General features: G+C 37.7%; 1 protein-coding gene across 3 annotated transcripts in view; it reads right to left on the bottom strand.

Moving 5' to 3' along the window:
- Window positions 1-27,903, bottom strand: part of EIF5B (eukaryotic translation initiation factor 5B) — a 43,616-nt gene that overhangs the window by 8,843 nt on the left and 6,870 nt on the right. The window contains exons 2-17 of one of the 3 annotated variants that reach the window (XM_081326425.1): window positions 20,446-20,571; window positions 19,558-19,642; window positions 15,943-16,582; window positions 14,785-15,008; window positions 14,031-14,181; window positions 13,261-13,356; window positions 12,189-12,275; window positions 11,888-11,971; window positions 7,806-8,089; window positions 7,397-7,504; window positions 7,169-7,279; window positions 6,715-6,782; window positions 6,317-6,458; window positions 4,801-4,932; window positions 947-1,129; window positions 691-852 (exon numbers count right to left, since the gene is read on the bottom strand). In XM_081326425.1, the coding sequence (XP_081182551.1) occupies window positions 691-852; window positions 947-1,129; window positions 4,801-4,932; window positions 6,317-6,458; window positions 6,715-6,782; window positions 7,169-7,279; window positions 7,397-7,504; window positions 7,806-8,089; window positions 11,888-11,971; window positions 12,189-12,275; window positions 13,261-13,356; window positions 14,031-14,181; window positions 14,785-15,008; window positions 15,943-16,582; window positions 19,558-19,642; window positions 20,446-20,571 (2,683 nt within the window). Of the gene's footprint in view, window positions 1-690; window positions 853-946; window positions 1,130-4,800; window positions 4,933-6,316; window positions 6,459-6,714; window positions 6,783-7,168; window positions 7,280-7,396; window positions 7,505-7,805; window positions 8,090-11,887; window positions 11,972-12,188; window positions 12,276-13,260; window positions 13,357-14,030; window positions 14,182-14,784; window positions 15,009-15,942; window positions 16,583-18,073; window positions 18,207-19,557; window positions 19,643-20,445; window positions 20,572-27,903 lie in introns of those variants that run through there. The other 2 variants (XM_081326426.1, XM_081326427.1) reach the window with 2 other exon arrangements.

Below are 27,903 nucleotides of genomic sequence, written 5' to 3'. Positions count from 1 at the left end.
CTACTCCATATCAGCATATTAAGTTATAATGTTGCTCTATCAGGATATAATAGAAGCATAAATTCACCTATAGAAAAAAGTTCCAAAATTGATTAAATGTTATGACAATAAATATTATTCAATTAAACATTAATTTTAGAATATTCCTGCCAGTAGATCTTTAAATTATAGCAAAACAGAAGCATAAAAAATGAGAAATAAATGACATACAACAGCTTCAACATGTCATAATATCAGACAATATGACAAAAACTACTTGGAATCTCCATTTGGAGACATATCCTTTAAGAAACTGAATCTGTTATTTTTTGCTAATAGAAATGCAATGGTAAAGAGCATAGGTAGGATTAAATAGTGCCTGAAATGGTATAGGGTTTCCTGCCTGAGCAGGGGGTTGGACTAGATGACCTCCAAGGTCCCTTCCAACATTATTATTATTATTATTATTATTATTATTATTATTATTATTATTATTATTATTATTATTATTATTATTATTATTATTATATACTTTCACCCAGTATGATTGGACACAAAAACATTTCCCTAGCACTGCTCCCTTTCACAAATAGTACATTTCTTGGAAAAGGTCATTAGTGCAAAAATAAGATTAATTATCTGGGGGAAAGGAAGGGTATTTACACATCATTAATTAATTCCAGGAATATTTTTCATATGCTGCTTCCTTACCTTCACTCGTAATTCTTTCATGGGCGGTGGGAGCAAAAGGCCTCTTATTTGTGTTACTATGGGACCTTCTACTCCAGGGACAATAATGGTATCACCTTCCTTCAGCCTTCCATTAATCAAAATGACATCTATTGTCGTACCCATTCCAGGAAGTGCTTTGACCTAAAAGAGACAGGATTATATGTCTTAAATGATCTGCCACAATCCAGTTTGTTATCTAAGCAGCATATCAAAAGATTTGCTAGGTAAACATTACCTCCATAACCTGTGCTCTCAGCTCTTCACAGTGTGCCAGTCTCTTATTTAACATGGTTTGTGTCAATTCAACAAGAAGAGCAATTAAACTTCCCATACCATCTCCTGTATGAGCAGAGGTAGGAACCAGAGAAACAAACGTGCGGGGATCCTTATTTTCATAGTACAAGGCAGCATTCAAGCCCTAAAACAAGAAGCAGAGCATCACTAAAGCAAAAGACTGGGGAGAACAGGGGAAGCAGTGACTTTATTCTGCCTAGTCAAGGGGTAGGCAACCTCGGCTCTTTTATGGACTTCAACTCCCAGAATTCCTGAGGCATCTGACTCAGGAATTCTGGGAGTTGAAGTCCATGAGTCATAAAAGAGCCGAGGTTGCCTACCCCTGGACTAGTCAAAACAGAAACTAAACAGGATGGAAAAACGGGATACATTATCTAATATCCAATGCTCTCATATTCAAGTTATTCATCAGAAAAACAGTCTTCTATTTCAGTGCTAAAAATGTCTGATGATTCTGATTCATCCTGCAAAAGATCTCATAGTGGGGCAGACTATAGAGGACCAGATGATCTTGCAGATTAAGCCTAAACCTTGTAAGACTTTCACAACAAAGTAGCACCTTGAATTTGACTAAGACAATTACTGTTAATGAGTACAGATATTTCATCACAGAGATAATGTGACACCTTTAAGAAGTGCTGCTTCTTAGGGTGATTTATACTGTCATACTGTATTCCAGACCTGCTCTAATTTCTAATTTCTTTTTTATTGAAAAGTTTTAACATACAATTTTTCTTTAAAAACCCCCCTCCCCCTCCCTCCTCCCTCCCCCCACCCTCCCCCCGACTTCCCAGAGCTAAGTACAAGGTATATATATGAAAAAAGAAAAAACAATCATAAACAACCATATACTAATAACCTTAAACTCTAAAATCCATCACTCTCTGGCTTGGATAGGATAAAACAAACCTTAATAATACTAAATATAAATAAGAAAAAACTAAAAACTAAAATAAAAAAAAGAAGAAAGGAAAAAAGGCTCATTCAAATGCCACACAAAACTTCTTATCCCTATACTTATCCTGGATAAACTCAATCCCTTTTCTCCATTCCATAATATAACGTTCTTGCAAAAAATCTTAGGCCAAAATCTACGCCATCTCTGCCAGGTCAAAAATCTTTGAAGTCACTCTCCTATAATCGGCAGTTCCTCTTTCTTCCATTACTGAGCTATCAAAAGTCTTGCTGCCGTAATTAAATTTCACATGATTAGTGTCCACAACCGTAACGTCCGTAATTATCCCCAACAAAAAAAAAAAACAAAAAAAAATTTGTGAACAAAACTTTATCCTTTGCTTGAAAATCTTCTACATATTCCACCAAATTTTTATCCAAAAAGCCTTGATCTTTTTACAAGTCCACCATACATGAAAATATGTAACATCTTCATCTCCACATCTCCAACATTTTGGCTGATAGTCCGGATACATACTTGCAAACTTTTTAGGATCTAAATGCCATCTATAAAGCATTTTATAAAAGTTCTCTTTACGTTCCTAACCCAAATCTTTTCCCACGTGTCCATTGCGATAACTTCCTAGATGTTCGTTGTGAAAGTTCCATAGACTTCTGCTGGTCTTGCTCTTTTATTATTTTCTTTTTGATCGTTTTAAAGCAGCACGCGTCACCCTCCGCTCTCCAGGATCATCCAAAGAAATTGTAGCTTGATCTCCTCCAGCACCATTCTCCTCTGTCTGTCCATCCTCAGTCTCTTGATGTTCTCCTTCTCCAGATCCCTTTGCAGCTTCCAAAAGTGATAATGAGGTTGCTTTTAAAACGTTATTATAAAAATCTCGCGCCTGCATCACAGTAATCAGACGGTACCTTTTACCTTCATACATCACCATCAACCCAACTGGAATCTCCCATCTGAACCTTATATCTCGTTGCTTGAGCTCTTGCGCGAGGAATGTAAAATCCTTCCTTCTCCTTAAAATCTTTGGAGGAATTTCTTTTAAAACCAAAACTTCTTGATCAGCAATCACCACTTTAGAATCATAGGCAACTTGTATAACTTCATCTCTAATTTCCCTCTTAGTAAAATAAACCACCACATCTCTAGGCAGAGCTTTCTCTGTCTTGCAATCCATGAATTCACACGAAACACTTTATCCATGCCTCCCTTTATTTCAGATGCTGGCTGATTCAATACCACTTCCAGAGCCTCAGAAATCAGCTGCTTTAGATCTTCCTTAATATTCTCTTTTAAACCTCTAATTCTAACAGCAAACTGCATCTGGTAATATTGAGCAAGACTCAATTCTCTGTCCATTTTGTCTCTTAAATCTTCATTCTCCAGTACTTTTGCTTCTAATATGGCATTCTTTTGAGTCAAATCTTCCACTTTTTCCTCCAGTTCTTCCACACATTCAGCCACTTTATACACTGAGGACAAAATGTCTGCCTTCATCACCCTGAACTTCTGTTCCATCCTCTCTTCCATTCTCTCCTCCAATTTCTCCAATTTCGCCTCCATCTGTGCAAATTTATCACCCATTGATTCCAGAATTACCTGGGCATGTTTTTCAAGAGCATCTTGTAAATCCTTCGATGTCAATACATCAGGAAGATGCAACGCCTGCAATGATGATTGTTGTACCGGAGAAGTTCCAGCACTCCGAAGAGTTTTTGAGGGAGGTTTAGCCATCTTTTTCACTTGTGACGCACTTTCACTTTAGGTTTAAAAAGTCCATCAAGCTAGAGAGTAGAATATAATAATCCTCTTCACCTTTTCCTCTTGTACCGCTCTGCCTGCTCCTTTTATTCCATAGTCCTTCCTTCAGGCAGGGGTGGTCGCAGATGCCTGGCTCTGCTCCATGAAGTCCGGAGCAGAGACGCTGACCAGCTGGGAGCCACCCAGGCTACGGGGGAGTTCAATCCTTCAGCCGCCCAAGCTACAAGCTCAGGCGGCCCCGGAGAACTCAACCCCTACCTGGGGCCTCACCCCCTCCTCTTCTCCCGAGGAGGGGGCTTCAAATTCGCCCGAACAGCTGATCGGCGCTGTTTCGGGCGAAAATCACTCAGCTGAGCCGCGGGCAGCCCGGGAAGGCTGTCTCCGGCGCCGCGCAGCCACCGGAACTCTAATTTCTAATTTCTATATCATCTTCAAGGGTTGCCCCTTGAGAAGTTGTCCAAGTTACCAAGGCATATGACATCAATATTAATAAGACTGCAGGAAAATTATAATCAGAGTACTGATTACAATAAGTATCAAATCTATACAGGATTTTTCACAACAGCTTGAACAATTAAATAACAGACAAGATGGAACTTTAAATGTAAACCTAAAATAAATGTAGACCTTATATAAACAATACTTTTCACAGTACAACAATATCTCCCTTTTGTTTTCCTCAGAAATATTACAGTCAATAGTACGAAAGTTTTGACAAATTCAGTATTACTTCACCATGTCTCTTCCCAGCAGAGATCATTCACTGGACAAGTAAGGATGTCTCCCTATCAAATTCAGGTCTGAAAGCTGGATTGGAAAGGATCTTGATAATTGAGCCACAGTGCCACTGTCTGAATCAACTTTGTTAAATCATTATGGGGTACCAATCTATAATTGTGAAATTGTTGTCTAAGCCTGTCTTTTTAGATACAGCCAACCAAAACTGGACAGTTCCTATGTATATCATATCTGTTCTCAATGTTCTTCTATCAAACATTTGATTGTAAATTTGTTTGATCATGGATGGTTAATGTGCTTGGACTAGTTTTATCTACAGGAATTACAAGGCGCAAAGCATACTCAAGATGATTAACAATTTTTTTAAACAAATTGATACTCACCTGCTGGGCAAATTCTACTATGACAGCCTTAGCACGCTCCTCAAATTCATCCTTGGTGTTTTTTTTCTGTTTCTTCAAAGTAACAGCTACATCTGTATCTGGACTCTTTTTCCAGTCATACAATCTATCAATCTGAAGAAGACCAAATTCCCCACTATTTAATATTGTATTATTCAGGCAGAACTATGTAGTAAATACTCTTTGTATATATGGAAATAAGCAAGCAAATAAACTATATGGTAATCAACATGTTCATACTTTGGATCTTCATTTAAACGCACAGTCCCCTATTCGTTCACTGAAATAAGTTGATTTTTTCCAAACAACCGAATGCTAATGTGGGACAATTGAATGCTAAAGTCCTTCTTGCAGGAGAAATTTGAAGACTGTTTCTACACCAGAGCTTCAAATACAGCTATTGGCCCTTTATGCAAATGGTCCTTAAGAACCAATCATTTAAACATTTAATTCCACTGAATTAAATCCACTTACATCTACATAAATTGCCATTCTTTTCATTCTCAAACATACAGGACTAAAAGTCCTGAAATGATGTGGGTATAAAGAGACAGTACAAAAGCATTCTTAAGCTGATATTCATTTTAGTACAATCCAGTATTAATCTTTCGTATGTAGATGACGCGGTGGCTCAGTGGGTTAGGTCGCTGAGCTTGTCGATCAGAAGGTCGGCAGTTTGGCGGGTTGAATCCCGAGTGCCGCGTAACAGAGTGAGCACCTGTTACTTGTCACAGCTTCTGCCAACCTAGCAGTTCGAAAGCATGTAAAAATGCAAGTAGAAAAATAGGAACCACTACGGTGGGAAGGTAACAGCGTTCCGTGCGCCTTTGGCATCTAGTCATGCCGGCCACATGACCACGGAGACGTCCTGGGACAAGCGCTGGCTCTTCGGCTTTGAAACGGAGATGAGCACCGGCCCCTAGAGTTGGAAATGACTAGCACGCATGTGCGGGGGAACCTTTACCTTTATGCAGATGGCTACAGTATGAATTCAGTTGCATCTGCTCTTCCAAAAGGGACAAAATATTTATAGGTATGTTCACCTAATTTATTAAATGCTAATAAACTATTTTATTATTTAAGTATAGTAAAGCCTTGATTTGATTAAGCTTCTTTGCATGAGGGAAGAGTACAACCTGGATTGACTACTTCCTAATCTAATACTTTAACCACTGATATGTAAAGCATTGATTATGGATGTGTGAAGCACAACAAAGGAGATAATTGCTGCCATATTCTGCTTATAAACTTCTCAAGAAAATCTAGATAAGCTGGGGCAAGAAAAAAGCACTGAGCTACATACGGATTTAAATACAAAAGGGCTTTTCTTTAAAAAAAAACTCCATAAGAAAACAGCTGGTTTCCTACACTGTGCTAAATTATGCTTTAACAGTGATTAAATGTTTTACATATCAAAATAGCTTAATACATGCAACATACAAAGCCAAAATAAAATACATCATAGAATACAAACCCATTCAATGAAAAGTGACTTTACCTTATTAAGTGCAACTATAAAGGGACATTTTTTGGATTTCAGCAAGTTTATAGATTCAATTGTCTGAGGTTCCAAACCATGCATGATGTCTACTACAAGAATTGCAATATCACATAGTGAGCTTCCACGATTTCTAAGATTGCTGCAATTCAAAAGAATATTGTCAACATATCTAACAGAAAAAACCATGACCTGTGGTTTACCAAAGAATGAATAATGTTTATTCTTAATACAAATTCTATTAAGTAGAAAGATTAGGTTATTGATTAGTCTACATGTAATACAGATACGAGACAGCATACCACTTAAAATATGATTAATTTATGCTTCTGCAACTGTTTTTAAGATTATATATTACAAAATGTAACCCCAAAATGATATAAATAATCAACTGTTACCTAAAAGACTCGTGTCCTGGAGTATCAATGATAAGCATTCCTGGAATCTTGACTGTCTCTCTGTCAAACTATTATTGCAAAGTATTAATTGATATTTAGGCAAACCAATTTTTTATAACAGTTTCATACTTGACCACATTTATTACAAATGTTCAATCCCAATTCCATTTGAAGGTACATTAATATTTTAACTATTAATATACAGGTTAACAATTGAGTAACTTTCAATTATTAGATTATGATAATTGAGATAATTTTAAGATCATAAGATGCTTTTATTGCTAAGTGCAGCATCCAAATTATTGTGAGCTCCATCTTTGCTGACATTTGCAAAATTACAATTGAATAATACAATAGACATAAAAACCTCTATAAGGTAAGTAATTCAATTCTATGTATCAAGTTAATAGTATTATATGAAAGGCACCTAAGGGGCTGAAAGACTCCTACTTACAGTTTTCACCATCTTTGCTTGTTCATTAATGGCTTCCAGAGGAACATTAGTTGCCCCAATCTGCTGAGTGATGCCACCTGCCTCACTGTCTTGCACATGAGTATGACGAAGCTATATGAAATATACCAGAATTATTATTATATAATATTAAGCAGTTCCCAACTACTACAAGTGTTCAGTTTAAGTAAAAGCCAACAGTTTGCAAGCTACTGCTTTATCTGGACTTACCTTATCGAGGATTTTTGTTTTTCCTGTATCTACATGTCCCAGCACACAGATAACAGGTGCTCGTAGTTTCTCAGTATTTACATTTTTATTATTTTCAATTCGACGTTTCTAAAATTAAAAACTGAGAGTAAGTTTCACCCATTAATAAAGAACAAAATGAAATGCAAACAAGTCAGATTTGAGGATTCAAATATTTTAAAGACCAATGCAATATCCCCGATGTTTTTTAGCTTTCTTTTTAAAATAAACCTCAAGAGTTATATGCTAGTTGACATCATGAACAGATGTTTATATTTAGTTAAATACTATAATTCTGTATCAAAAGGCAATAATTCTGGCTGAAATGCAGAGCCTTCTCCAGTTCATGGGGAAAAGGCAAAAAATGCTGTTTGAGAAAATGTTCAACTACCTCAATTCGACGTTTAGCGTTGTCATATGAACGTTCTTCTTTAGTGCGATCATCATCCGATTCATACTCTGAATCTGAACTTATTTCTTTATTTAGCTTTTTTTCTACAGACTGTTTTGCAGCAACTGGTGGGTCCGATTCTTTTTCATCTGAAGTTTTATCTTCTTCACTTCCTTCACTTTCTCCTTCTTCAGAATCTTCACTCTCTTCCATATCCTCATCATCTTCATCTTCATCCTCATCTTCATTTTGTTCTTTGACGTCAATATGGACAGTTTTTCTCTCTGATGAAGAAATACAAGTTACTTAATATGACATAGAACTAAAGAGAAATTTCCTGAGTTAGAGCAATTAACCAGTGGAACAACCTGCCTCCAGAAGCGGTGAATGCCCCAACACTGGAATTTTTAAAGAAGAGACTGGACAACCATTTGTCTGAAATGGTATAGGATTTCCTGCCTGAGCAGATGGTTGGACTAGAAGTTCTCCAAGGTCCCTTCCAATTCTGTTATTCTGATTCTAATTTGGTTCACACAACTCTGCCTTGCCCAGGTATTTGTAGGTAATGTTGCATATCACTGAGAATTCTTTTGAGAATTCTTTTGAGCAACAATTCTTCCAGCAACATATAAAATATGTAATAAATACATTGCAGACTCATTTCCCTTGACCTGACACATATGCAAAGGGGCAACAGTGCATCAAAAAGTCAAGAGACTGTTTATTCTTTTCTTGGTTATGTTCCCACTACAGAAAATCTTGTTAGACCTTCTCACCCAATTGGACAGCTAGATAATTTTTACAAATTACTAAAGTGCTAAATATTAACAGAAAAACAAGCAACATATAAACAGTTTGACACTTCCGGTTTGCCAAGTCAGCCGACATAGACGTTTGGAGGATGGCTCTCGTCTTCCACATCCAGTTTCACATTGGTGGGGGGTCCTAAAAGGGCCAAAGAGCCGCCTTGGAGGGGCGACCAGATAGAAGGGGCTTTTGCAGAAACGCAGGGGAGCCGCAACCGTCCTGTTAGTGCCTGCATTCCCTTCGTACCGGCACACGAAAGACTGCAGACAGCCGAAGTCAAACTTACCATCAGGCAACATTAAAGCAGCGTGGAAGAGTCGGGGGTAAGATTCCTCTCTTATACCTTAATCTTCTTCTTTTCACCTAAATAAACTGCTAAGTTCCTTCCCCCGTGAAGAGCGAGGGGGGAATTCAACCCTCCCTTCAAATAAGCGGTGAGCTAGCCCAGGGGTGTTTTTTTTAAAAAAAGTTGAAAAAAGAAATGGACTAAAAGAAAGGAATTTTCAAAGCGCTTGGGGGACACCCGGTGGCTAAACCTGAAATTGCAATCTGTGTTTCTCTTTAAAAAAATCAAGAAAATATTTAAGAAAAACAAGATAAGATTAACCTTGAACACCAGATGTGAAACTTCACTATGGAAGAGTTTCAAAAACAAATCTATTCTATATGGGAAATATCTTACCAAACTTATCAGTTCCTTTCTTCAGCTGGCGATGAAATAAGAGCTTTTGGAAAAGAACTAGAAAGCATCTCGAAGAAACAAACTCAACTGTGACTACAACTAATATTTTATTGGGACAGAAATTAACAGAAGAAATCGAACAATCAAATACATTGGCAGAAGAATTAAATATTCAACAAATACAGACTTTTGAAGATTATAATGGAAAAAGGCGGAAAAAAATCTATTCAGACCAGGACAATTATATCAAAAGGTGAAAATAATGAGAAGATTTGGTGCTGTTAACAGACTCCTCAATCCTTCAAAAGTGGAGACTAGTGGGCCACTTCAATATGATATAACAACACAAGAATGCTTTGATGATCCTGAGGCAAAGAAGCGAAAAATGACATGGCAAAGGAAGAAAGCAAGAATAAGATTGAAGAAATATGGACATTCTTAAGAGGCCTGAAATAGATAATACCAAAATAGACAGGACTGTATTTGGAATACGAGAGATTGTTTTGATGAGTAGATAAAAATACTAATTAAAAAAAATAAAAAATAAAACACAGATGTATGAATACTAACATTGAAATATTGAGTTCCTTAAATGATATGGATTAAGATGTATATATGTTAAAAATGATAGAACGTAACTAATATACTTGGATGTAGTGACATGAGAGGATGTATTAAATGTTGAAACGGAAGAAATTTTGGTTACTGTATTTTTTGGACCATAAGACGCACTTTTTCCCCCCAAAAGTGGGGAGGAAAACGAGGGTGCGTCTTATAGTCCGAAGGTGATCCGTATGGCCAGCCCCAACCTCTGCAAGTGGAAAGCAAGGGAGACTGCCAGGAGCATGAATCGGCACGTGCTGAGAAACGCCGATCTCGCGCTCATGCAATCTCCCTCGCTGGGTTTCAGCTTCCCTTGCTACAAAGCAGGCTGAAACGGAGCGAGGGAGATTGCCAGGAACACGAATCGGCCGATCTCACGCTGATGCAATCTCCCTCGCTCTGTTTCAGCCTGCTTTCTCTTGTAGCAAGGGAAGCTGAAACCAAGCGAGGGAGATTGCAGCAGCGCGAGATCAGCCGATTCGCGTTCCTGGCAATCTCCCTCGCTCCGTTTCAGCTTGCTTTCTGCAAGAGAAAGCTGGGCCGCAGGGCCGCCTCCGCGGGTACTGCTCTAACGCGGAGAGGGAAGGACAAAGAGGGAGGGAAGGACAAAGAGGGAGGAAAGGACAATGGGAGAGGGAGGGAGAGAGAGAGAGAGAGGGAGGGAGAGAAAGAGAGGGAGAGAGAGGAGAAAGAAATAGGGAGGGACAAGGAGAAAGAAAGGGAGAGGAATAGAGGGAGAGAGAGAAAGAGGGAGGGAGAGAAAGAAAGGGAGAGAAAGAGGGAGAGAGAGACAAGGAGAAAGAAAGAGGGAGGGAAATAGAGGGAGAGAGAAAGAGGGAGAAATAGAGGGAAAAAGAGAGAAAGAGGGAGAGGGAGAGAAAGGGAGACAGAGAGAAAGAGGGAGAGAGAGGAGAAAGAAAGAGGAAGGGGGAGAGAGGGAGAGAAAGAGGAGAGAGAAATTAAATTAGTAACATGATTGTTAAGTGAATCTGGTTTCCCCACTAACTTTGCTTGTCAGAAGGTTGCAAAAGGCGATCACATGACCCTGGAACAATGTGACCATCATTAATATGAATCGATTGCCAAGCATCCAAATGTAAATCACATGACCCTGGAGATGCTGCAACGGTCATAAGTGTGAAAAATGGTCATAAGTCACTTTTTTCACTGCCATCGTAACTTTGAACAGTCACTAAGTGAATCGTTTGGTTCAGAATATTTTTTTTTCTTGTTTTCCTGCTCTAAAAACTGGGTGCGCCTTATGGTCAGGTGCATCTTATGGTCCGAAAAATACGTTAATTTTTAATATGTGGAAACTATAAATGAGAAACAAGAATATTATTTTCTCCTCCTCTTTCTCCTCCTTGCAATTGGTATTCTAATGATTACTATTCTAATATTGTACTACTAATATTGATATGGAAATGAGATAAATAAGAACTGGATTACATTACTAGGTATAGGAGAAAATTTTGTAAAGAGAAAGGAGGTTATTTAGCAATATGAGAAATTTTAAACGTTTAATTTTAATATCAATGTAAAATTAAAGCTAGAAAAATATATAAGGTGTTTGATGTTTTAAAGATGGAATGTTAAAATATAAAATATAGCAAAGTATTGATAAATATAAGAAAACTATTAAATGACTGATGGATAGCAATGAGAAGTATGTTAATTTAGATAAGAGATAGTATGTATGAAAGGAAAAAAGAGAGAGGAAGTATTGGTTACAACAATTTGGAGATTTGTAATAATATGTATTTGTCTGAAATGGAACTATTGTAACCCAGACACCACATTGCTTTTTAAAGATACTACTGTAATATTGGAAAACTAATAAAATAAATAAATAAACAGTTTGAAATACCATTTGAATCATGTTTACACTGGTTGCTTACTTTCCCTTACTAGAAAAACAAGCCAAGGCTTTAATGAAAACAAACACATTCTCACATTCCTTGTAATATTCCGTTCTTTTTCAAAAATTTACCTTTTTCTCTTTCTTCATCACTGGCCATAGCTTCCCAGTCATCTAATCCTGCATCTTCAGGTTCTTCCTCTTTTTCTTCTGAAACTAAACAATGATAGATTTTTCTATGCAACAAAGTTTGCTTCATAGCTTACTGGGCATTAAACTAATTTCTTACTAGCTGAATGTAAACATTTGAAATTTTTTTATAAAGATCATAGAATAGCCTCACACAGAGATTAATTTAAGGAAATTAAATGAGGGTACCACAAAGAGCTGATTATGATATAAAGAAAGACTGAATGCTCAGTTTAGAACTGACCTGGTTTAGCTTGAAGATTAATCTCCTCTTTTTCTGGTACAACTGTTTCTGCAGTTTCTTCCACTGGGGATGCCAATTCTGTAATTTCTAAAAATGCAATTTAAAATTATTAGTTATGGCTATTTTAAATTCATGTCATTGTTCAAGAACAAAGCTCCTTCAGCCATACTTACATACATTCAATTAGCCTAAAAACAATATTTATGCTTCTAAGCTATCCAATAACCACAGCCTCTAAGGGAAGTCCATTTGACAAAGGACTCACTATTTAATGCAGACTTCCCTACACTGTAAGCACAGTAAATTATAATGCATGTGGTCTCTGCAGTAATATCCATTTGATTAATTAATTTATGCATTAATGGCTAGCGCAGGATGTAAGAATGAAAATAAGTTTAAAATACCTGTAGATACATAAAAACATAGAAATAGCATCCTAATTATTAAGAATATAAATCATGTCAATTTACTATAAATCAGAAACATTCTACACAAAATTAATCTTTTTTAAAAGGCAGAGAACTTTTCAATGCTTTTGTTGCATGGCTAAATTATACTCATTATCCTATGAAATTCCAATTTATTCTGATACAAGCACATAGTAAAGAAAAAACTTTTAACTCTTACTGATCATGACATATATTTTACTTTTCAATTTATCTAATATGAAAGCAGAAAAGGAATGAACCATCACTTTGTACAAACCTATCTGGAACATCTCAGATTCTTGCATTAATATTTTAAGTCAGTCAAGAATTTATTGAATCATAGAATGATAGGGGTAGGGTAGGGTGGAAGAGACCTTAGAGATTATCTGGTTCAATCCCCCACCTGGTGCAGGAATTCACCAGCAGGACATCTCTGGTATTTAAGCACTTTGTGCAAAAGAGATTCTCCTGATGGACCTCTCACTGGACGGCACAACCCACTAAAGACTATCCTTTGCTCTATAAAGATGTATGAAAGGAGATACGTGGAAGCACAGAAAGTAGTGAATGAAATGATTTAATCTTCTCTTCTTGATTTTTAACCTTTTTCTGTGTTTACAGTTATTCATAAACAAAATCATTACCTTCTTTGTTTTCTTGTTGCTGTTGCTTTTTTTTCTTTTTGTCTTCATAAATGGGTCTTTTTTTTGGTACTGAATCTTTGGATGGCACCTCCACACCTGCACATTAAACAAAAAAAATGACAAGGGATTGAATTTTGAAATTAACAAAATAGGATAAAATTTGAGGACAAACATCTTGACCCAAATACAGTATGTCTAGATTGAGACTTAGGACTTTCATTATGGATCAGTTAATCTGCTAGTGTTTTGATTTTACACTAGTATTTCTATTATTGAATAATAAATATTAATAGTACTTACACCTTAAATTCAGTGGAAAAAATACAGAAAACATCAGGTAATAACAATAGTTTCTAATCTGTATGCTAAATGAAGTAGAGCTGAAGAAAAAAAAAGATGACCTGAATGGCAACAAAGAACTACACATAAAAGCGCAGAGCTTATTTGTACTTTGGCTTACTAAAATAAAATAGGATTGTTTAAACATGATCGCAGACGCTCATTTACAATTGTACAACTTGATCTGAAGCAGATTTTGTCAGTAATAAATTTTCACTTAATTCATTGGAGGCCATTCTGAATAAAGAGTATAGAATTGCAGTATTTTGACTTAATACTTTACACAATACAAATAAGAATTGCAAGAGTTACAGCATTTCCATTAAAATGACCCTGTGCTATCCTAACAACCATATTCTAATGAAACATGTATGATATTTTACCCTGAACAGGATGAAAACTAGAAAATTAATATAAAGAGCAATCCTTACCCTGTGCTTGCAGCAACTTAAGAGTGGCCTCTGCCCTGGCTTTGGATTCTCTTTGAGATTTGGTTAGAAGCTTTCCTTCCTTCTTCAAACGTTCTTTCCTCTCCTTTTCTTTTTGTTTTTTCCTTTCCTTTTTTTCTTGTTCCAAGCGTTCCTACAAAAATCAAGTTTTAGCCACTTTATGACTTCCAGTCAGTGGTGGGATTCATCCAGTTCGGACCACTTCGGCAGAACCGGTAGCTAATTTTTTGTTGCCCAGGCCCAGAATGGACTTCTGGAAGCGGCGTCCAAACAGAGAACCGGTTGTTCATATATTTGAATCCCACCACTGCTTCCAGTGCACATGGTTGGAACTTGGCATGATAAGGTTGTAATGCTGCACACCTTCAGTGGGGAGTCTGATTTAGATTTCACTTTAAGTAAATGTATACAGCATTGCATTACAAATATACTAACATGTAATTCAACAACAAATAAAAATCAGGATTAATTATACCAATAGCTTAATGATTTTCAATACAGAAAAAAAAATTACATGGCAAAGGATCTGAGCAGTGGTGGGATTCAGCCGGTTCATACCACTTCGGCAGAACCGGTAGCTAATTTTTTGTTGCCCAGGTCCGGAAGTGGCATCTACACAGAGAACCGGTTGTTCACATATTTGAATCCCACCACTGATTCTGAGTATCTTTGCCTTTCAAAGCCAAAAACGTAGAGACAAGCCAGTCTTCTCAATCTATAGGAAAAAATGTAATACCTCTTCTTTACGTTTGGCTTCTAGCTCTTCAAGTTGTCTGATACGTTCTTCTTCTTCCCTCTTTGCCCTTTCCTCCTCTTCTTTCAGTTTAGCCAAGGCTTCTTGCATTGCTTTAACTGTGGCCTTACTGGGACCTTTTTTTTTCTCTTTCTCCTTTTCATCTTTCTCTTTCTTTTTCTTTTTGTCTTTATCCTTTTTCTTTTTCTCACCTTCATTATCATTAACTAAAAAAGAAAGTTAATTGCTGAAGCACCAGACATAATTCTGTATAAGAACTTAAAAAGTAACAAAAGTTAAAGGTAAAGGTAAAGGTTCCCCCGCACATGCGTGCTAGTCGTTTCCGACTCTAGGGGCCGGTGCTCATCTCCGTTTCAAAGCCGAAGAGCCAGCGCTTGTCCGAGGACGTCTCCGTGGTCATGTGGCCAGCATGACTAGACGCCAAAGGCGCACGGAACGCTGTTACCTTCCCACCGGAGCGGTCCCTATTTTTCTACTTGCATTTTTACGTGCTTTCGAACTGCTAGGTGGGCAGAAGCTGGGACGAGTAACAGGCGCTCACTCTGTTACGCGGCACTCGGGATTCGACCCGCCAAACTGCCGACCTTCTGATCGACAAGCTCAGCGTCCTAACCCACTGAGCCACCGCGTCCCTAACAAAAGTTAGGCACGCTTAAATACTTGGTATTTAATAAATTGAATTGAATAAACTATCAGGTCAGCAATATGAATAACTAGGCAGCGTTCAATTAATTTTAACCACAGAATAGGTTTAAAAAGATAACTGATGAGTCAAGAATGAGTCCAAACTATAATTAGTGCCATTCATTAGGTTACACACTGAAACCTGCAAAATTCTAATAGCCAAAAAAGGACTATAAATCTTCTTCCTAAGTATGTCTTTCACAAGCAAACCCAATTTCTCAATGTACATATAAAATCAGAGTGGTATCATTTGCTGATGGTCAAATGTGAAAAGATTTGAGGATAGTGCTATAAAGACCGATCAACTGTATATGTTAATATTTCTTGGCATATTACAAGACTAAACGCTTTAATAGTCTGCTCTGGGACACTTTTATCACTACTTATTTTGTTGAGAAACCAAGTATAAAATTTTTTAAAAATCTGCTTCTCACATATTTCCCAAATGTTACTAACCTTCTGCTACTTCTGGAGTCTCTCCCTTTTCCACAGTGGCAGATGTTGACAGCTGATCTGATGCAGTTCCTTTGTCAGTCTTCTTCAGCTTTGCCTGTTCTTTATTAGCTTCCAAGTCTTCTTTTTCCTTCTGTTTCCTTAGTTTAGCCTTCTCCTCCTCCCGTTTTTTCTTTTCTCGTTCTTTTTTTTCTGCCTTCTTCTGAGCCACAGTTTTGATTTTAAATGAAGAGTTATCCATGTCATCTCCGCTTTCAGTCTCAGCCACTAGTTTTGCCCTCTGGTTTTTCTTCTGCCCCTTTTTTGCCTGTGAGCCTTCATCCAATTCATCTTCATTTTCAGCAGACGACACGTATTGTGCCTGCTCTCTGCTCTTCTTCACAATGCCAGCTTCATCTTCTTCAGAAAATTCGTACTTATTACCTGATTTCTGAACTTTTCCTTTCCTTTTTTTCCATTCAAAATCATCATCATCACTCCCGGAGAGTAGTTCTTTCTTGGGTTTGAGGGACTTTTTAGATTTTTTTTCTTTGTCCTCCATTTCTTCACTGCCATCTTCCTCCTCTAAGCTAGCCATTTTATTCTTGCCCTTCTTCTTTTTATCTTGTTTTGACAGGCTAAATTCTTCATTTTCATTCTCTACCTGATAAATTTTTAAAATAAATCAGAAATTGAAAATAACAATAGAAACCTGTATATTTGGTTTGCAATCATTTTCTGACTATTGACCATAAACAAACAAAAACACCTCTCAGAAATATACCTCCTTCAATTTGGTTGGGAGTGGTGGGAAAAGAAATCTGAACAAATGCTTCAGATGCTACATATAATAAAATCTTGTTCAAAAAGTGTAGAGAAGTTGTACAATAAGTTGTGCTTTTTGCTAAAGATTTTGCATTTGTAAGTTTTTCTGCATGTGGCAAAGGAACCATCAAGCACAGCACTGTATATGTGAACCTTTTCCTGTCTGGACTGTATTCAATTGCTCCTGAAAGCACATTTCTTTGAAATATAATTTGATAAGTCTTAAATTAATAAGATTATTAGGCTATACAATGTGATAAAAATTCAGTTTCAATAATACACCTGATTAAGTTCATATTGTGAGAAGGGAAGGAACGTAGTTGCAGAGAGGGGAGGAAGGAGGGCTAAATTGAACCCAAGACCATCAACAGCAGAACCAGGCAGTGGGTTAGGAGGGGTGGGGCAGAACAACCTTAGCAGTGGTCCTGCAAAGAGAATGAGGGCAAGCAGGCACACACTTTCTAGAGCCAGACCCAAGATCAGCAAACACAATAGTACTTAGAAGTAGTATAAGGAAGGTATCTGTAGAAAGGATATGGGGAGAGATCAGCAAAGCATGAATTAAGTCCATGAGGTAAATAGGGGAGGAAAGAGGCAGGCAGAAGAGTTGCAGAATTGGGTCTAAAGCCAACGGCAGCAGCATTAAAGACAGGATGGCTTGTGGACAGGATGGAACACATCAGGCAGAAAGACACTTGAGACAGTTGCCCTATGAGGGAAGCAGGGAGTACAGAGATTACACAGCTGGAAAGACATAGGTAAGAATGTGACAGTGTTGGCTTCTAGGCCAATAGCAGCAGGGTCTGGAAATAGTCTCAGGAATCTTTGGACAGGATGGCGGGCAGCTGGGCAGCAATAGTCTGAGGCAAGTATTATAGAAGAGAGCACTGACACCTGAAGCTTGTAAAAACCCTTACATTTGCAACTCTTCCAACAAAGCTGGACTGTTGTCAGAACTTGGACCAAACTCACTGGTTAAGCCAGCAGCTAAGCTGTTATCTTCCCCTTTCTCTGACTGCCCGATTTCTCCTAGTAATCATCTGGAAGACAACAGCTACCTGGACAGGCTTTCAAAAGTTGGCAGGAAATAGCAATTGCCTGATAAGGTGAATGGCAGCATAGAGCTCTGTTTTGCAGTATCACTCTATGGCATCTTCCTGCTACACCACATTCCACCCTTCTCAAAGATCCCATTAATTGAATTGAGTTCTGCCACCACTGCTTGCCTTGGGAACAACTCTGCAGAACACCTACTTGTCTCCTATCAGTCCCACAACCTGTGTAGCCCCAAGCCCCCTCAGAAAAGAGTTGCCCAGTCAACTTAGTGCACCTTTCTTGACAGTAGCCTTCTTCCTGGTCGTTTTTTTGCTTGGCATATCTCCCCTGGCTCAAGCCCCTCAAGCCAACAACCTGCTCCTCAGGGCATTTCTTCGCTCCTTCCAGCAGCTGTAGCCCATCTCTGAGGGTCTTTCAGGGGAATCAGCAGGACATGGATGAGGATCTGGGTAGGGTTTTTTTCCCCAGCCCTGCATTCCTGAGGCATGATTGGGTACAACTGATAAGCATGAGTATAGACAAGAGCTACCATAAAAAAATTAAATGGGAAGGCAGGGGATGAAGCTGAGCTCCCTCCTTCAGGGTGCCATATCTGCACCAGCCAGGCAATGCATACCCAGACTTACTTCTCAGGAGCAGAACACCTAAAGCTCTATACAGGACTACTGCGCTCCCTGGCAAGTTCGAATTGGTACTAAATTCTGACAGGGCTCTAATTTTACAGGCATAAAGGGGATAAAGAATGGAAAAAGGATGCCATTTAATCTAAACAGATAATTGCCAGATAATCTTAAGAAAGGTTTCATTAGCACCTTCAAATGAATTCACCCAATGTCATTCATCATTTATTCACTGGAAATCAAGGCAACACAAAGTTTCAGACCTTTGTGAGAAGCAAAGGAAATGCAGCTGAATCATTATGCTTCAAAGATCAATAGCCAATATCCAAATACCGCATTTCCTAATATTGTTAGACTAAAATATAACTTTGGTTACTCTATAAATATATCAGTTGATTTTGATATGTAAAGGAAATTGAGATTTAGGTTGTATTCTGATACTTTTGTGTATCTGGTTATATGGACTGTAAGCAAACATCCCCACTGGTGAATATAAACTTCTCTCTTTGGATATAAATGAAATATATGGACATTCCTTAAGCATTAAGACTAATGGGATTGAGATAAAATATAAATTAATCTTGGACATATTTAAAACATCTTATTCTTATTCAGTCATACTGCTTGCATCACTTCTACAAGGTATTAACTTTCTCTGACAAACACAACCCTTAAAATTTTCATTGTGTATACTGCATTACCTTTTGGGTTTAATTTCCTATATCAAATGATTTTCTTTTCTACTTAAAATGGGATAATTCAATGTAGAAATCCATTTTGTGTATACAGAATATGTCAGAGAAAGTTTAAAGTATGGATACAATCACCTAACATTGTATAATATTGTGCAATACTGAAGGCACAATTTACAAATAACTTTGAACAAGAATGCTAATATCTGTGAACTATCCAACAGCTTTTTTTTACAATGAAAGTGTTAAAAAAAGCCCTTTTGAGTAATCTGGTCAAATGTTTTGGAGATGTTCTGCTCACAAGATAACTTTCCAGACCAGTTTCCAGGCAAGTGGGTAAATTTCAGTGTTAAATTATTATACATAGTGTTTCCAGATGAATTAATTTGACAGAAAAGACACACAGTATTTTAAAGCTTTGAGCACCAGTTTTGCAGTATTTTTACCTTTGCTACAACTGGTTCTTTTTCAACTCTCCCACCTTGTGTTTCTAGAGACAGCTCTTCCAACTCTTTCAAGATATCATCTTCACTGCAATAAGAATGACATTATTGAGATCCTGTTTATACACTAAGAAAACAGAAGTCAATCATTGGGTAAGTCTGATAACAGAATAAGAGAATAAAAGAGTTGAAAGGGACCTTGGTGGTCCTTTAATCCAACCCTCTACTCAAGCAGATGACCCATTTCAGATAGATAGTGTTTAAAGTAGGGTTGTTTAGCAGTCTAAATCATAACATTCCTTCTCTTTCATCTTCTTGAAACTGCCCAAAACATTGTCAGGGAAAAAGAGATAGAGGAGAGGGTGAATTCTACAGTATATACCCTGCCATATTTTATTTTCTAAGCTAAAAAGTATCATATAAACACATAGCAAGTTAATGTATCTATGAGATTGGCACTCTCATGTTCCTTCATCTGGAAAACTACTTAAGAAGAAATTTAGAGCAGTGTGCCAGTTCTCATATAATAGTTGGACAGTGAAACTAAAAGGAAAATGATAGTTTGATGGCCAATAGCACACAGGTGAATAGGGAAGACAAGACATTTTGTCTTAGCTTAACAACTCAGTAGGATGCCACCAAAACATTTCTGCAAAATGTTGCCATTGCTGAAAATGCCAATGAAACTAGAGATGAAAAACTAAATTTGGTCTCTATCATCCTTATCACAATTCTCTTTGTTATCATTAAATGCACTTGTACAAGCTTTGACTCCAAATATAGCTTTTTAGCTCCCATCTCCATAACATGCTACAAGGATATTCACAAAGTTTGCTTCCATGCATCTAACCTAAATTGTATCAGAACTATAAGGATAAGTTTCGTACTTACTCATAATCCTGTTTTTTCTTTTCTTTTTTTTTCTTGCCTTTAGATTTTTGAGGCTCTTGTTCCTTGGCAGCACCTGCACCCTCTATTTCAGCAGCAAGGGCATCAAGATCAAGATCATCCTTGGCACTAGAACAGCCCCACAAAAAAAAGAAAAAAATTCAAAGTCTAACAAAATGTGAAATGTATCTGATACAGAAGTTCAAATTTGTACTTCCCAATACTAGCATTTTAAAGAAAACTTGTGCTTGAGTCTGGGAAACTCTTGTTTTAATAATTATTTCAGCATTTTACTTCTATTCAAGAGGCCCAAATCTAGCAAATCTAGACCTTGGCTAGATACACAAAGAAGTTATGTATTGTCATTATGTTGATTATTTAATGCAACTCCTATTTTCTCTGCTTCTTTTCCTCTACTTCATTTCTCCTTGAGGAAATCCCAGCTTCCATGTCCTGCTAAGTACAATGTTTCAGGACTAAAATTTCACCTGTGAGGCACCATTTATATTTGTTCAAGCAAAGAAAAATCTAGCTAAGAAGTTTTCAGCAATAATAATAATAATAAGGAGGAGGAAGGGATCTTGGAGGTCATCCAGTCCAACCCCGTTCAAACAGGAAACCCCAAACCACTTCAGACAAATGGCTGTCCAGTTTCTTTTTAAAAATTTCCAGTGTTGGAGCATTCACAGCTTCTGGAAGCAGGTTGTTCCACTGATTTTTTCTAACTGTCAGAAAATTTCTCTTAGTTCTAGCTTCTCTCTTTGGCTAGTTTCCATCCGTTGCTTCTTGTCCTGCCTTCAAGTGCCTTGGAGAATAGCTTGACTCCCTCTTCTTTGTGGCAGCCACTAAGATATTGGAACACTGCTATCATGTCCCCCCTCGCCCTTCTCTTCATTAAGCTAGACATACCCAATTCCAGCAACTGTTCCTTGTATGTTTTACCTTGATCATCTTTGTTGCTCTTCTCTGTACTCTTTCTAGAGTCTCAACATCTTTTTTATATCGGGGTGACCAAAACTGGATGCTGTATTCCAAGTGTGGCCTTACCAAGGCATTGTAAAGTGGTATTAACACGTGATTTTGATTCTATCCCTGTTAATTCAGCCTAGCACTGTGTTGGCTTTGACAGCTGCAGCACACTGCTGGCTCATATTTAAGTGACTGTCCACTAGGACTCCAAGATCCCTGAGCAAGGTACCACCTATACTATACCTGTGCATTTTGTTTTTCTTGCCTAAATGTAGAACCTTACTTTTTTCACCACTGAATTTCATTTTGTTAGATAGCGCCTAATGTTTAAGTCTGTCAAGATCCTTCTGTATCTTAAGCTTATCTTCTGGAGTTTTGGCTATTCCTGCCAGCTTGGTGTTGTCTGCAAATTTGATGAGTTCCCCATCTATCCCCTCATCCAAATCGTTGATGAAGATGTTGAAGAGCACTGGGCCCAGAACAGAGCCCTGGGGCACCCCACTACACACCTCCCTCCATGTAGACGCAGTTCCATTGAGGACTACACAGAGTACGGCCGGTCAGCCAGCTACGAATCCATCTGGTGGTGATGCTGTCTAACCCACATTTTTCTATCAAATAGTATGATTGGATATTATTTTTTAATTAATTTTCCACTATTACAATAATATCTTTAAAAAGCAACGTGTCTGGGTTACAATAGTTCCATTTCAGACAAATACATATTATTACAGATCTCCAAGTTGTTGTAACTAATATTCCCTCTCTCTTATTTCCTTTAATACATATTATCTCTCATCTAAATTAACATACTTTTCATTGCTATCCATCAGTCATTTAATAGTCTTCTTATATTTATCAATACCTTAGTATATTTTATATTTTAACATTCCATTTTTAAGATATCAAAACACCTTATATATTTTTCCAGTTTTAATTTTACATTAAGATTAAACGTTTAAAGTTTCTCATTTTCATATTTGTAAATAACCTCCTTTCCCTTTACACAGTTTTCTCCAATACCTAGTAATGTAAATACACTTATTTATCTCATTTTCATATCGACAAGTTGTGTAACATACTGAAGCAACACCTAACAGCTAAACCTACTACAAAAAGAGCCCAAGTGGGTAGACCTCGCTGGTTTGATCCTGATTGCCAGCGACAGAAAAAGAAATTGAAGGCAGCCATGAGGCTTGCCCAGAGGAATCCTACTGCCCATATACAAGCTAAGATGCTGCACACAAGAAGGGAATATAAAAAAACTATAACATTAAAGAAAAAGCGTTTTGCCATTTCAATCTGGTCAGAACTTGAGTTGGCTGCCAGAAGTCATAATTCAGTATTATTTTGGCACTCAGTAGCAGGTATTCTGAAGGAACGGAGATTTGCATTTGACATACCAATCTCTGCTGCGGACTGGGAGAATTATTATCAGTGCTTGTTTGCCCCCACCGAACCGGTAAAGAAATTATTTTTAAACAGTGATTTGATAAATCCTAGAACCCTCCCCCCTTGGCCACCAGTTTCAGAAAAGGAGATACAGTCCATCATTAAAAGCTTAAAGAGCAATAAAGCCCCAGGCGAGGATTTTTTACCAGCAGAATTATTTAAGAAATTTCCCAACTGGTGGGGCCCTGTATTAGCAGGTCTTTTTACACACATAAATAACACCTGCCATATACCAGATGGGTGGAAGATGGCAATAGTTGTCCCTATATATAAAAAAGGGAATAAAAAGGATCCTAGTAATTATAGGCCCATCAGCCTGATTGACATTGTAGCAAAAATATATGCTAGGTACCTTTTGAACAGAATTGAAATCTGGGTAGAGGAAAACAACATCCTCACAGAAGAACAAGCAGGTTTTAGACAGAACAGATCTACTATTGATAACTGCTTTGTTTTGAACCATCTAATTGCCAAATATGCCTATAAGAGGAGACCCGTTTGCTGCTTTTATAGACCTTACAGCAGCATTTGATATGGTAAATAGAGACGTACTATGGAGTAAATTGACATCTCTTAAAATAGAACCCAGACTCCTGGCTTTGATTAAAGCCCTTTACACAAGTACCTGTTTGAGGGTGCGGTATGGGGTTAATGGGGCCCTGACTAATAGGATTCACACAAATAAAGGGATAAGGCAAGGGTGTATCCTGGCCCCATTATTATTTAATTTATACATCAATGATTTGCCAGGGTTAATGAAGGATACCATGGTACACATGCCGATGATCCTAAATACTTACTGTAACAGCTTGCTTTATGCTGATGATATGATTTTATTATCATACTCACAAGTAGGATTACGTAGGCTATTAAGAAGATTCAGCTCTTATTGCCAGGATAACTCCCTAATTATTAGCAAATCCAAATCGAAAATAATGGTGTTTGGAAGAAACCATCAGAGACATAAGTGGCAATTAGACGGTGAACCAATTGAACAGGTTAATACCTTTGTATATTTGGGAGTAACTTTTTCCAAGACTGGATCTTGGGCCTGCCATCATCAACGAAGTACATTTAGAGCAAAAGCCCGTTTGAATTTATTGCTCAAACTAAAGAATCATAGTTACCCAGGGTCCCTAGCTCCACTACTCAAAGTTTATAAGGCTAAGGTTACGACAATGCTCTTGTATGGAGCAGAAATTTGGGGTCTTTATTCAACCACAGCTTTAGAACCAACACAGTCCCAGCATCTGAGATGCATTTTGGGTGTAGATCCAAGAACATCTGCTGCAGCAGTTAGAGCTGAATTGGGAATTCATACAATTCAGGCATTATCTAAAATTAGAGCTTATAACTACTGGTGCAAAGTTAATGAAATGGAGACTGATAGACTCCCCAAATTATGCCTACTAGAGCAAATAAAACTACAATCACAAATCTCCTGGATCACCAAACTAACAAATTTTGTAAGAAGCTGTGGCCTTCCTGTTTCTTGCGTAACAGGAGAACAATCTAAAAAAAGAGTTGCCCAAAGAATTAAGGATATAGAAGCACAAACTGATATAGCTATCCTTAGTAAGGTGGGTAACTTGAAATGGCTGAGTAAATACAAATGTACTTTTCAAGTGGACAGTTATTTGAAGTCACAACTCCCAAAACATCTTAGGGAGATATTTACCAGAGCAAGATTTGAACAGCTGGACACAATGGTCAGATATGGGAGATTTCATGCTATACCGTACAATGAGCGTCTCTGCATTTGCGGAGCGGCAGAGGTAGAGGACCTGGCTCACATCCTATTTGACTGTTGTTTGTATAAGAGGGTGAGAGACAGGTATCTTGGTCTATATACCAAACGAATGACCCATTGGGATCCCCATATCAAAATAACTTACCTTATGTCCGGCCAGAACTTGAAAATAACATCCAACGTAGCACAGTATTTGAACAAAATGATCCAGTTAAGATCTGCATATGTGGGACTGATTGGGGTAGATTGTAAGGGCGACTCCGAAATATAATGTTTCCATATTTTATCTATATCTTAAATTTGCATTTTATTACTATTTTAACTTAAATTGTATTTTAATTCCATTTTAAATTGTATTTTATCAAATTCCATTTCAGATTGCTTTTATCTAGTTTTGGTGATGGTTTGTTGCTGGAACTTTGTACTTTGATATGGCCCAAGGGCTAATCAATAAAAGTTGTTGTTGAGTATATTGACAAGTTAGTAGTACAATATAAGAATGGTAGTCATTAGAATACCGATTGCAGGGAGGAAGAGGAGGACAATATTGTTATCATTTATAATTTCCACATATTAAAAGTTAACCAAAATTTCTCCATTTCAACATTTAACGCGTCTTTTCATGTTACTACATCCAAGTATATTAATTACATTGTATCATTCTTAACATATATACATCTTAATCCATTTCATTTAAAGAATTCAGTATTTCAATGTTAGTATTCATACATCTGTATTTTTTTATTTTTTAATTAGTCAATATTTTTATCTATTCATCACAGCAATCTCTCATAATCCAAATACAATCCTATCTATTTTGGTGTTATCTATTTCAGGCCTCTTAAGTATGTCCATATTTCTTCAATCTTATTCTTGCTTTCTTCCTTTGCAATACCATTTTTCGCTTCTTTGCCGCAGGGTCATCAAAGCATTCTTGTATTGTTGTATCATATTTAAGTAGCCCTCCAGTCTCCATTTTTGAAGGATTGAGGGGTCTGTTAACAACACCAGATCTTCCCATTATTTTCCCCTCTTGGTATAGTTGCGCTGGGCTGAATAAATATTTTTCCATCTGTTTCTCATTTTTGTCTTTGAAAATCTGTGTTTGTTGAGTAGTTAATTCTTCTGCCGATGTATTTGATTCTTCTGCTAAGTTCTGTCCCGATAAAATATTGGTTGTAGTCACAATTTGAGTTTGTTTCTTCAAGATACTTTCTATTTCTTTTCCAAAAGCTCTTATTTCATCACCAGCTGCAGAAAGGAACTGATAAGGATATTTCCCACATAGCATAGATTTGTTTTTGAAACTGTTCCATGGTGGAGTTTTAAATCTGCTGTTCAAGGTTAATCTTATCTTATTTTTCTTTGTTTTCTTAATTTTTTTAAAAAAGAAAATCAGATTGCAATTTCAGGTTTAGCCGCTGGGTGTCCCCCAAGCGCTTTAAAAAGTCCTTTCTTTTAGTCCGTTTCTTTTTTCAACGTTTAAAAAAAAAAGAAAAACACCCCTGAGCTTGCTCGCCGCTTGTTTGAAGGGAGGGTTGAATTCCCCCCTCCCTCTCCACAGGGGGGAAGGTACTTAGCAGTTTATTTAGGTGAAAAGAAGATGATTAAGGTATAAGAGAGGAATCTTACCCCCGTCTCTTCCACGCTGCTTTAATGTTGCCTGATGGTAAATTTGACTTCGGCTGTCTGCAGCCTAGTAACTGGCCATATATCTATGGCCAGTCTTTCGTCCGCCGGTATGAAGGGAATGCAGGCACTAATGGGGGAGTTGCGTCTCCCCCGCGTTTCTGCAAAAGCCCCTTCTTTCTGGTTGCCCCTCCAGGGCGACTCTTCGGCCCTTTTAGGACCCCCCAGCGATGCGAAACTGGATGTGGAAGACGAGAGCCATCCTCCAGACGTCCATGCCAACTGGCTCGGCAAATCGGAAGTCTATATTATCTGCAGCTTAAAATAAAGGCTCCTTCGAGCTCCTGGCAATTTTGTGGACAATCTGTATACTTTTCTTGGCAACAGTGTAGTCTTTTTCCAGAGTGCTTTTTTTTTTTTTTGCTTTTCCAGCCCAAGGCATTCTGGTAGTCAAGTACTAAACAAGACCAAACCGCTTAGCTTCTCAAGATCAGCCAAAGTCACTTAGTTGTTGTCTTTAGTTTTTGCAATGTATAAAATCACATCAACTTCTATTCTTTCTCCACTAACATATAGTTAAAAATTATCACAGAATGTATCTAGCAAGCATCTTCTGTAATGGACATTTGCATTAGAAAAACATTAGAATGTGTATCATTTAGCTTTTTCAGATAAATATGACATAAAAGTGTTTGAAATAATTCCAATGGAAGCCCTTATACTTAAGAAAGTTCAACAGTGTAAAAGAAAAGAAGGTGGGATAGGGATGGAATGAGACAATAATTTAAGAAAAGGCTTCTAAACTGAGAAGTTTGCTCTAAGACAAGGGTTCGACACTTCCATCAGGAAACCGCGCCCACCCTATTGCCGGCAATGTAGAAAAAGCTCCGATACATTGCACGACGTCATGTGACATCACAAGTTTGACATGTCTGCTCTAAGATAATAAATCATTCTACCTGGAGTTCCTTGTCTGTTTTTGAAACACAAGACATATTGTTAAAAAAAAATCTAAAAGTGTAAAAGAGTTCTGTCCCTTTTTCTTTTAACATCTAATAAAAATGCAGTGTAATGTAATAAAAATCCTTTAAGGCAGGGGTGTCAAACAGCCGGTCCATGGGCCAGACGCGTCATCCGGAAGCCACGCCCACCCCATTGTTGGCAATGGCAAAACAGTCCCAACACATTTCATGACATCACGTGACATCATGAGTTTGACATGTCTGCTTTAAAGTTTAAAAGGATTAAGTTCATGTTTATCAAGTTCATATTTGTTGTTGTTGTTAGTTGCGAAGTCGTGTCCGACCCATCGCGACCCTATGGACAATGTTCCTCCAGGCTTTCCTGTCCTCTACCATCTTCTGGAGTCCATTTAAGCTCACGCCTACTGCTTCAGTGACTCCATCCAGCCACCTCATTCTCTGTCGTCCCCTTCTTCTATTGCCCTCAATCTTTCCCAGCATTAGGCTCTTCTCCAGTGAGTCCTTCCTCCTCATTAGGTGGCCAAAGTATTTGAGTTTTAGCTTCAGGATCTGGCCTTCTAAAGAGCAGTCAGGGTTGATCTCCTCTAGGACTGACCGGTTTGATCGCCTTGCAGTCCAAGGGACTCGCAGGAGTCTTCTCCAGCACCAGAGTTCAAAGGCCTCAATTCTTTTGCGCTC

This window comes from Vipera berus (genome assembly GCF_964194415.1).
Source record: "Vipera berus genome assembly, chromosome: 4".
NCBI lineage: Eukaryota > Metazoa > Chordata > Lepidosauria > Squamata > Viperidae > Vipera > Vipera berus.
This window is presented reverse-complemented; position numbering and strand designations above follow the sequence as displayed.